The sequence below is a fragment of the Nicotiana attenuata genome, unplaced genomic scaffold, assembly GCF_001879085.1.
Source record: "Nicotiana attenuata strain UT unplaced genomic scaffold, NIATTr2, whole genome shotgun sequence".
Taxonomy (NCBI): Eukaryota; Viridiplantae; Streptophyta; class Magnoliopsida; order Solanales; family Solanaceae; genus Nicotiana; species Nicotiana attenuata.
The window spans coordinates 95,697-107,589 of NW_017674023.1; the positions used below are offsets into that span (position 1 = coordinate 95,697).

At 36.9% G+C, this 11,893-nt stretch overlaps 1 protein-coding gene across 3 annotated transcripts; it reads right to left on the reverse strand.

Annotated features, from left to right (window-relative positions):
• Nucleotides 1–739: 739 nt before the first annotated feature.
• LOC109217833 (trifunctional UDP-glucose 4,6-dehydratase/UDP-4-keto-6-deoxy-D-glucose 3,5-epimerase/UDP-4-keto-L-rhamnose-reductase RHM1-like) lies at nt 740–4,130 on the reverse strand. 3 transcript variants are annotated; one of them, XM_019382110.1, is made up of 3 exons: nt 3,919–4,130; nt 1,574–3,205; nt 740–1,493 (listed from the first exon to the last, which is right to left on the reverse strand). In XM_019382110.1, the coding sequence occupies exons 2-3, from the start codon at nt 3,137–3,139 to the stop codon at nt 1,044–1,046; spliced, it is 2,016 nt and encodes a 671-aa protein (XP_019237655.1). In that variant the 5' UTR covers nt 3,140–3,205; nt 3,919–4,130; the 3' UTR covers nt 740–1,043. The 3 variants fall into 3 exon arrangements, with proteins under 3 accessions (XP_019237655.1, XP_019237656.1, XP_019237657.1); XM_019382111.1 differs by having other exon boundaries at nt 822–1,493; nt 1,574–3,219; XM_019382112.1 differs by having other exon boundaries at nt 822–1,493; nt 3,906–4,130.
• Between the last annotated feature and the right edge of the window lie 7,763 nt (nt 4,131–11,893).

Here is an 11,893-nt window from a genome sequence, read left to right on the forward strand (position 1 = left end):
GAGTAATATGGATATCCATATTATCAGCCGGTTAACCTGTTTTTTATCCGTATTAAATATGAGTCGGGCCGGATAATTTATCTATTTTTTGTATTACCCGTTTTCAACCAGCCCATATCCAACCCAACCCCTTCATTTACCACCCCTAATCCTAATAGACACAAATGCTTGAAAGTGGGATTTCCAAAATGTGAACATTTTAGGGCCTATTATTCTTCCAAAAAAAATTAAAAATCAATGTCCGATTCAATCCAAAGGAACTGATGCATTTTGCAATAGTAGTTCAAATTCACCATTCTTTCTGGAATGGAGGGCGTATTTGATAAGTCATTAAAGTAATATATTACTCCCTCCGGTCCAAAATAAGTGATTTTTTGGATGTTTTCACACAGATTAAGAAATCCACCTTTTAGCATTAATTAGCAATTGAATTGACCATACTAACCTTTACTATCTCACATAAACACTCCTAACACATATTCCAACACAATTTACTCCAAGGACAATGTAGAAAAAAATAATTAATACATTCTTGAAATCCGGAAAAATCACTTATTTTGGACCACAAGAAAAAGGCCAAAAAATCATTTATTTTGGACCGGAGGGAGTATTAAGACGTAAATTACTAAAACTAAATTAAAATAATCCATGCTAAATACAGTTATTCTGCCTTTAGAATACTAGCAAAATACAAAGCAACTTTCCACTCAATGTGGAAGAGAAAAACAACACAATGAGATGGAGCAAGAAACAATTCATAATTCCATATATATTAGATTCAGTAAATAAACCCTTAGCACACAGGGTTGATAACAGATACATGGGGAACTCCTATCCAAAGCTTCCTCATAGCACATTATTAAACATTATAAACTCATAGATAACTAACAGGAACAACCAAGCATAGGAATTCTAATCACCGGCAAGAATCTAAACAATAGAAAATTTTGGCTACTAATGACGAATAATGACTAAACTAGGATACAAAGTCAAGTAGCATATTGATCCAAACCAGAAGTCTGATCTCAGTAACCTAAGGCTTATTATGCAGCAGTTTTTCTATTTGGTTCAAACACATATTTGACCAATGATTCCTTGATTGGAAGCAACTCAGGGAACTCCTTTTTCAACTTTGAAGCATCCATCTCATTGTTACTGCGAGCTGCAACAATTACCTTAGCCTGTTCTTCCAATGTGAAATTGGCCCATGTAAAGTCTGGGTTTATATATTTCTTGTACATCTCCAAAATCTCATTATGGCTCACAACACCGGGGTTTGTGAAATTCCATATGCCCTTGAGATTACGTTTTGCCATCTCAATTGAAATTGGAAGAAGCTCATCCAAAATTGTCATGCTGTTGGGAATATTGACCACCTTATTGTAGCGACTAATCTTGGTAATGAAATTCCGGGGGTTGCTGAGGTCTGAAGATATTGGCATCCGGACTCTGAGGGTGCAAACATTCTCGTATTCTTTCAGCAACTCTTCAACCTGGTGAAAGAAACAAACAAACAGTATCAATATTTGTAAAAGAATACCCACATGCAAACAGAGTCTTAAGGAGTACCAACCATAGCCTTGGTCTTTGAATAGAAAGAACCAAAGAAATTGGGCGTGTCTTCTTCTTTGAATCCAATACCAGAACCTTCTGGGTGTGCAGCATCATATTCAAATATGCAACCAGTTGCAAAATTCATCATCAATAAACCATGCTCTTTACAAACATCAGCCAAGTTTAGAGTTCCAGCAACATTTGTACAAATTGTTTCAGTTTTATGACTCTCACACCAATCAACGTTAGGTCTACCGGTGACACCAGCAGCATTGAATACATGTGTGGGCTTGACAGCGTGAATGTCCGCCAAAAGTTGTGAGCGATCCTGCAGACGTCCCCTTCCATACTCATAAGGAATTCCCTGTTTCTCACAAAGCTTGCCTAGCAGACCACCAATCCAACCAGTCCTACCATAAATCAAAAACTTATAAGGTGATTTATTAGGGGGGTTGCCGATCTTGGAAGCTGGAACTACCATCCGGGTCTGGTTGGGGTTTCCAGAGCACTCAGATGATCCCGAATCATCTTTTTCAGCTCCTCTCTCTACCCCACCAGGCATCATCAGCATTCTAGGATGGGGAAGCAATGCTCCAGAGACATCTCCCCACCAATCAGGATTACTGATATACCAGTCCATGGTTTTTTTCAGACCCTCTTCCCACGTGGTCCTCTCTGACCAACCCAAGTTCTTCAACTTCTGATCATCTAGAAAATACCTCTGGTCATTGAAGGGCCTGTTCTCCACAAACTGAATGCTTGCGTCTGGATCCTTGTTAAAAAGCTTGCATAGATCTTTGGCAACATCAATCACCCTCCTCTCTTTCTTAGTTCCAATGTTATAAACATGACCAACCTCTCCTCGGTGAAGAACGACCTCGAAAGCCTCAGCAACATCCTCACAGTACAAATAACTTCTGACATTTGAACCATCTCCGTGAATAGGAAGAGGCTTCCCCCTCATGGCTAGATTTATAAACTTTGGGATTAACTTCTCAGGAAATTGATTGGGACCATACACATTATTCCCTCTAGTGGTTATAACAGGCAACCCGTATGATCTCCCATATGCCATAACAAGCATTTCAGCCCCAGCTTTAGTGGCTGAATATGGGTTCGTAGGAAGGAGTTGTGAGGCTTCATGGTTTCCCACAACGGCATCCTCATCAGTCTCCCCGTAAACCTCATCCGTGCTGACATGGATAAACCTTCTGATCTGACCAGTAACTTTGCAAGCCTCTAATAGCACGTGTGTACCATAAATGTTGTTCTTGGTGAACTCAAAGCTATTACCAAAGGAGTTGTCAACATGGGTCTGAGCAGCAAAGTGCATTATAGTGTCAATGGACTCAGTGATGAGAAGGTAGTTAACAAGATCAGCACTGCCAATGTCTCCCTTAACAAACTTGAAATTAGGGGAGGATCGAGATGGATTAAGGTTTTTCAGGTTGGAACAATAATCAAGCTTGTCAAGCACAACGATTTTGTAGTCGGGGTAACTCCGAACAAGGCGGTTGGCAACATGAGATGCAATAAACCCTGCAGCCCCAGTAATGAGTATATTCTTAGGAGTGTAAGTCGACATCTTGATGCAGGTTCTTCAGCTAACGAATTTCAAATCAATATTCTCAGTTTAATAGCAACTCAAATCCTGCAAGAAACAAACTAATTTCATCCATTAACAACTGTCAAACCTAAATCTTAAAAGAATGCGTAAAGGGAAAAAGGACATAAAAATGAATTCTTTATATAGATTAATAACCAGGTAACAACAGAGAATGTTTGAGAACTAATAAGCAACTATACACGACAAAAATATTAACCAAAAACAAGTCCCAGAACATAAAAAAAAGTTCGACAACCCGGATTCTGAAAAGGTACCCAATGCCATAAATCTGACTATGCGGGGGGTTGTAGTAGGTAAAAGCAAGATAAAAAATGCGAGTGAATATACATGAATTAATAAATAATTTCCCTGGATCAGCAATAAAATATAACCACAATATTATAAAAACCAGTAAAAATTATGAATCAACCAATTAATTATGTCACAAATCACAAACTAATGGAGATTTAGAAAAACCAGCACAAAATTGAAATTGAAAAAAAAAAAACACAGATCATCAGATCCAACATAGTATTCTGCAAAGCACAACATTCTCATTGCTCATCAGCATTTCAAATGTGTGCTCCACAATATGATGCATGCTTGCTTATCCATAATAGATCTGGGATTATAAGTTTGCAATGGCAATAAATTGGAAACAAAGCATATTTGCATTCAAAACCCAGATCTAGCCCAAAATCATGAATTGCAAACAAGAATTAAAATATAAGAATAGAGTAATAACTGTATGTGCTTACAGATTTTCCAGAACCGAATAAAGGATCCAACCCCCGAACTACAAGAAAAGGGAGACGAGAGAAACGGAAGAGACTTTTTAGAGAGAGAAAGAGAAAAGCGTGTGAAGATGAGAGTCAAGTATCGTATCTGTATCGTCTCCCTTTGTGTACATGTATTTATACACGCACTACCCCTACAAAATTTTCATGCAAATCTAATGTTCTTCTCTTCCGTATTTATTACTGCACCAAAAATAAATTAAATATGAAAAGGGAAACAGAGAGAGTGTTATAGCGGGAGGGTGGAGAGGGAATTGAAATTACATTGGTGCCCCTGGAACGGTGGTTGAATTACACCACGCGGATTTTGTGGGCCTCATTAATAGGGAACGGTAGCTGTTAAAGCCGTTAATTATGTTATTAGTGGAGATGATGAAAAATAAAAATAAAATAATTAATGAGAATAAGAATGAAAAATAAATTTACTGGAATTTGGGGGACAGTGGAATGTGCGAATGGAATATGACGACACGTGATTGGATGATTAGCTAGTTAAAGTGGCAATTTCTGATTGATTTTACATGTTAATGATTGATTATTTTAGTGCACATTAGATATTAACTGTCATAATTGTACTACTCTCGCTGGGAATTTTCATATTCCATAGTTGTACAATCATGATATAGCTGTTTCCATTTCTGTCATGATGTGTATCTTTAATTGAAGCGTGAAATGAATTAAATTATTGACCGCAAACAAAAGTGGTAGTCGACTAGGAAATAAAAATATTCCAACTCAATGTTATACCAACTAAACTAGGAGTAATAAATTTACACTCCGGAAATACACTTATTATTTAATCAGAATTATACATTTACCTAAGTATGTTATTTCACTGATTAATTGATCTAGTTTGATGTAAATCTGGACATGGGTAAGTCTTTTTCCAATAGCAACAACCATCACCAGTTGCACCCAAAAGTGTGGCTTACTTACTAGTCAATCAAGCAAATTGAGAACCACAAAATTTTATGTTCATATTTCAGCCAACATCTAGGTAATTTCTTCTTGTCTATTCAAGTGTTGGTGTACGAAACTAATCGGTACTTTTATTGTTAAGAGATAATAGGTATTTTGTAAAATTAATTGAGGTGCGTGCAAGTTAACTATAACACCATGATAATAGAAAAATTCATCATCGGTAAACTGCACCAATAGTTGGCTCTGGCGTAATATAAAGCATTGCTTCCACATATCACCTTTTTATTTGGCTTTATTTCTGGAATTGTGTGTAAAAACTTTAAATAAAGTATCGTTAGCTTGTAAATCTGTAAAAACTTTAAGTAAAGTACCACGTTAGCTTGTAAATCAATCACACTGCAATGTGATACTATACTATAATTCCAATAATACCTTTGACTCAATTAGTTTCTCTATCACACGGTTACAATAAGTGTTTAAAGATAGTGCATTTTCCTTAACATATATACTTATATAATACTTCCTCCTCAAATTATCTGTAATATTTCTCTTTCCTCCTTCTCAAATTATCTGTCATATTTCTCTTTTACATGACCCTTAAGAAACATTAATTAGAAGGGTTTTTTTATTACTATTTTAACCTTATTTATGTCTTAAGATATAATCTATCTTCATTAAATAATTATTCTATTTATGTACCATCTCCATCTTATACAGTACAAGGGGAAGTGCCATGGTGTATGCTATTTGCTGATGACATAGTTCTGATTGACGAGATGTGGGGCGGAGTTAACGCTAGATTGGAAGTTTGGAGACAGACGCTGCTGAGTGCTTGGAGTGCAAGTTCAGCGATGGGATGCATGAAGAAGAAGTGAAAGTGAAAAATTGGTACTCAAGTCATCCCCAAAAAATATAGTTTTAAGTATCTTGTGTCTATTATTCAAGGCAACAGAGAGATTGACGAGGATGTTACTCATCAAATTGGAGCGGGGTGGATGAAATGGGGGCTCGCCTCGGGGGGGTTTTTTGTGATAAGAATGTGCCACCTAGACTTAAGGGCAAGTCCTACAGAGGGGTGGTTAGACTGACTATATTGTATCGGGCTGAGTGCTGGCCCGTCAAGAAGTCCCATCTCCAGAAGATGAAAGTAGCTGAAATGAGGATGTTGAGATGGATGTGTGGGCATACCAGGAAGGACAGGATTAGGAATGAAGTTATTAGGGACAAGGTAGGAGTGGCATCTGTGGAGGACAAGTTGCGGGAATCGAGGTTGAGATGGTTCGGGCATGTGAAGAGGAGAGGCATAGGTGCTCCGGTTAGGAGGTGTGAGGGGTTGTCCATGGTGGGTCTGATGAAGGGAAACTGTAGGCCTAAGAAGTATTGAGGAGAGGTAATTAGGCATGACATGTCGTTGCTTCATCTTACCAAGGATATAACCTACGATAGGAAGGTGTGGAGATCGAGGATTAGGGTTGTAGGTTGACTAATAGTAGTGTGTTCCTCCTAGACTTACCAGTAGTACTAGGATTATTTTTGTATCATCTTATCATGGTTCTTTATTATTACATGGTGTGTCATTCGCGCTTATTACCATATTACATTGTTGTTACCATTGTTTGTTACTTGGTTGTTTTATTTTATCTCCATTGTTCCCTAAGCCGATGGTCTACCGAAAACAGCCTCTCTATCTTTATAAGGTAGAGGTAAGGTCTGCGTACACACTACCATCCCCAGACCCCATTTATGGGATCACACTGGGTTTATTGTTGTTATTGTTGTTGTATGTAACATCTCCATCTTCAAGAACAATTACTACTAAGGGTAAAATGAGAAAAAAATAATTGATTTTGTCTTAAACTTCTAAAATGACAAATAACTTGCGACAACTATTTTTGGAAGTTACGACAGATAATTTTAGACGGAAGGGATAGACACTATAAAAAAACTTGCTACGAACTTCGTCGCTAATCTGGCATTAAATCGTCATTAATTCGTCTCTAAATAGGATTATCGACAAATTTTTCCGTTCAACTACGGAATTTGTCTGTGAATAATTTTTGTTTCTTAGTAGTGGGATAACAAGAACAAAGACAACAAATTTATTTATTTCTATGAGACTCGACTAAAGTAACAAAGTTGAGAAGTGATGTTTTATACTTCAATACCACACAAGAGGGGGGGGGGGTGATTTGTGTGGTGTCCAATTTTTCGCGTGCACAGATTATAGAAGGACCTGGTTCTTCTATGTGTTCCTTATACTACTTTTGCGTAATAATAAATGCAGAAAGTTGTCACACCCCTTTTTAACCAACTTCACTAACCCTCTTAAATAGATAAAAAAGATTGAGTAAAGCTTGAAATGGGTTTTCCAATTAGAACGTGACAAAAATTGTGTTCAAAAGGAAATTACTCAGAGTCGCCACCTGACATTGATTTCGGTGTGCCAGGTCACCATTTTTTTTTAAATGATTTTTCCTTTAAAACACTTTTGGACTCCAAAACTAAGTCTGCACCAGAGATTCGGGTAAGGGGGTTCATTTGACTCGGGAAGAAGGTGTTAGGCACTCCCCAAGTCTCGTGAAAGTCACGGTTGCGTACTTGATCTAGTTGGCTTTTAGAATATTCGAATTGAGATGAAACGCAAACACAGAAAAGAAAAACAAACACACAATAGGTTCGAGGTCGTTCCCACCTATTAAAAGGAAAATAAAACTAAAACACAAATACTACGAATTTCACTTTAGGCCTCCAAATACAAGTACTTCGGGGCATTCCCCGGAATAAAATATATACAAGTCCTTCGGGGCATTCCCCGGATAAACTTAACTAAGGGAACGACCTCTCGCCTCGCAATTAACAGAAGTCCTAAAGCTTGCCTACCCAAAGTGTGGTCGGCCTAGAACATGCTCCTAACGATTAAGTAAGAAAAAACATAAATAAAACTAAAACCAAATAAGTAGATATTCATTTCATGTTCATTTTCCTTTTAATTTCCCAATCCCACAATCCAACAGTCAACTTTTCTCCTAATTTTTTCTCCCATTAGTATGCGCCCCTGATGCCGAGTATCAACCCACAGATAGATTCAATACACGAAATGGCCATCAAGCAACAACACAATTGAAACTAGCTAATTAAATAATACAAGGCTCCAACAGTGAGCAAATAAAGCAATAAGGCACAAAATATGGTATTAGCCCTTCAACTCAACTCAAGACAATTCAAGGGGAGTGAAAAGCTCGAGACATCTAAAGGAAAATATTGACAACTCAATCTAACAAGATGTGAAAAATCTGACTGAGTTTATAAATGCATTAAGATAACAAACTAGCTTCATTCATATACTGGAGAGAGTTTTTTAGGCCACCAAGATTGAAATCACTAAACCCCTCTCCCAAAAATATTACTCTTGTGAAGAAACAGTCTTGCACCTCATAAGTCAAAACATCCTCAAGCTAATTGAGTTCTCAGGAAGATGATAACATGTTTGAAATAAGTTTGGTAATACTAGATCAAACAATTACTTGAATAGCTTATTCAAATATTTTCCAAATTGATAAAGATAAATGTCCACTCCGAAACCAGTAACTTCCTCTTCTGAAAATCAAGTTTTAAGGACAGACTAAGGAAATATTATAATATATAAGAAAACTAGTATTAAAACAAATCTTATATCCTAAAACAAAATTCCTACATTGTTCAAATAATACTTAAAATAACACAATGAACTTTAATGAACATATTTAGAAATAGAGCAACATGAACTAGTTTCAACAAATTTCAGACAAGAAACCAACACCAATTGAGTCAAGAGCTAATACCATGCTTCACATCGTAGAATATTTCAGACATTTAAGCATGAAAATGAAACAGATCACAAGTAGCGGAGGGAGATCAAATCTAACTAAAATCAAACACGACAGGGGAGACAGAAATGAACCTGGATGTTCAGAATTTCAATTAATTCCAGAAGCAAGAACCAGAAAATTCAGCGACAAAGAACTGAAGTGAAACGCAAACAAGAACAGGAACTTCGACCGGGAACCCGAACGACAAACGAACTTCAACTTCGACGAACTAAGCTCAAAATCTCGAAGAAACCACAGAGATCAGAAAATTTGTCCGAGAATTTCCCCAATCTCCTATCTCGAAAATGCTCCTCACTTATATATATATATATATATATATTATATATATATATATATATATATATACTTTTTATGAAACGAACTAAAATCTAAACTGAGATTCAAGGATGAGAAGAAACTAATTCTTTTTTTTTGTATTTTTTTTTTTATAAAAAAAACTTAAAAACAGAGAAGAACTCCCAAAGCCTTCCTTTTTTTTTATCTCTTTTTCTCCCGATTTCTCTACGCTCCCCCCTCAAATTCTGTCCAAAACCTCAAATATATAAGCTCTCTCTCGAAGCTTCTATCCTTCTTCACCAAGAAATCGCGTTGTGACCGCAAAACAAATCCGAAAATTCCCTTTTTACAAATAAAAATCGGAAAAAATGGAATTTTGGATAAATTATCTTCATCCAACGGTCCAATTTCTCCCAAATTTACTCAAGGGCCTCGATTTGGTGTTTAAACAAAAGAAATAAAAGAAGAATTCCGCGGCGAATCGGATTGAAATGATGAGAATTTTCGTTGGGATTTTGCTACGTGGAAGAAGGAGAAGAGAGGAGGGGGGACCATGGGGACCAGAGGGTTAACTCGCCGAGTTGGCGAGTTTTTCCGGCGAGTTTGGGCGGCGGGAAGGTGGAGATGGGTGTGGTGCGGTCTGCTTATTTGATTTAGGTTTAGGGTTTGTAATTTTTTGGATTTATGTGGTTAGGAAGAATAATATGAGCCCTTAGATTGGGAAGGATGGAAGGTTCATATTAAACTAGAATGGGCGGGTCAGGGTTGGCGGGGTCATGGGTTTTAGGGAGTGGGTTAGGGGAATTGGGATTCGGCTGCCCAGATTTGGGCCTCTATTTGGTCTTCTTTAAGACAAGGTTCATTGACTAACAAGCCTAATTTCTTAACTGTATAATATAAAAATAAAACTAATTCCCATTAATTAAATAAAAATATCTACTATGAAAACTATTTTTTTTTTTAAATATCAATATATACAAATTATTATATTCAAAATAAAAGTGAAAAATCATGGCTAAAACAAAAGATATGGCTATAAAAATATTAATAACCTTAAAATAATTAGAAATAAGGTAATATATATATAATATATATATAATATATATATTATTATTATTATATTATTAATATTTGTATTTTTCAAGGATATATACTAAAACTAAAAATAACAAAAACCACGGCAAACTTAGCATAATACTACTATAAAAATACTAATGCACTTAAATGAAATAAAACACAAAACAAACATGTCTAATAAGATAAATTGAACTCTTCTTTTATTTTTTATTTTTTATGATTTGAAATTAAAAATAAAATAGGCTAAAATTGCATAATAACTCAAGTAGATATTTTAAAACATAAAAATCCTAAAATTAACTTTAAAACTGTGCGAGTCAAAAATTACATGTCTACAGCTGCCCCTCTTTGACGGGAAACACAAAGTGTTTTCAGACAAAGAATCAACAAGACATGTTTTTTGACTCGACCCTTATTTAGAGAGACAAAAACTAAAGAAAAGAGAATGTGACCGAGCCCTGATATCTGAGCTGCTACATATCCTTTGGGTATAAAGGAATCAGGCCACGTGTAGTTCGGTGTGCTGGATACCGAGGTGGAGAATCGAGTGAAGTGCCGTCGAGTTCCGGTCCGCGGTCCTGCCATTACATCAAAAATAAAACGGAAAAATTACAGCAAAAGAAAAATACAAGATTCCTATTCATTCTTGTCTTGAATCTTTCCTTGAATCTCTACTTGATCCTTCAACATGAGACTGAAAGAGCTGGACCCTGTTTTTCAGGCGGGCTCCTTGATGGGTCTTCTTGAATTTGCAGATTTGAAAAGTAATCCTAAATGTAATTCCCTTGTTTCTCCAGGGGGTGCCCTGATTACCAAAACGTGAAATGTATTCCTTGTTATCCAGGGGGCGCCTGATTTTCAAAACTTGAAATGTATTCCCTTGTTATCCAGGTGGGGCGCTGATATTGCGAACTCGAAATGTATTCCCTTGTTATCCAGGTGGGTGGCCTGATTTCCAAAAACTCGAAATGCATTCCCTCTGTCTTCCAGGTGGGCCGCCTGATTTCCAAACTCGAAATGATTCCCTTGTCATCCAGGGGGCGCCTGATTTCCAAAACTTGAATTGTATTCCCTTGTTATCCAGGTGAGCGCTGATTTCAAACTTGAGTTGTATTCCCTTGTTATCAGAGTGTGAGCGCCTGATTTTCTCAAAACTCGAAATGCATTCCTTAAGTTATCCAGGTTGGGCGCCTGATATTACCGAACTCGAATTGTTTCCTTGTATCCACGGTGGGGCCTGGATTGCCAAAACTGAAAATTTCCCTGTTATCCAGGTGGGCGCCTGATTACCAAAACTTGAATTGTATTCCTTGTTTCCAGGTAGGTGCCTTGATTGCCAAACTCGAAATGTATTTCCCTGTATACAGGTGGGCGCCTGATGCCAAAAACCTGAAATTGTATTCCTTGTATATCCAGGTGGCGCCTGCCGTTACAACAAAAACAGACAAAACAAAAGAAATTTCTCTGCCCAGTTTTGGGATCTGGCATTATTTGGAGTGTTGATCGGATCATGTGACCTACAGAGCTCTAAGAATTTAAAAGCTAAATTTCCATTATCCAGGAGGCCCTGAAAATTCAAATTCATGTCATCTTAGGATGAAAACTTTAAAGGCTTTTAAAAATTTTATTATTTTCTTTAAAGGGAAAGCTTACGCTAAAACTTTAAAACTAAATCCCATTATCCAGGAGGGTCCTGAAAAACTTTAAATTAAATCCCATTATCCAGGAGGGTCCTTGAAAATTTTAAATTAGAATCCCATTATCCGGGGGGGGGGGGGTCCTGATCTCTCTCT

Excerpts from the sequence above, each read along its gene's own strand:
- LOC109217833 (XM_019382110.1), bottom strand. The coding sequence starts at position 3,139 with ATGTCGACTTACACTCCTAAGAATATACTCATTACTGGGGCTGCAGGG. Across the intron at positions 1,494-1,573 it reads ATTCAAAGACCAAGGCTATG|GTTGAAGAGTTGCTGAAAGA; the intron begins GTTGGTACTCCT and ends TTCTTTCACCAG.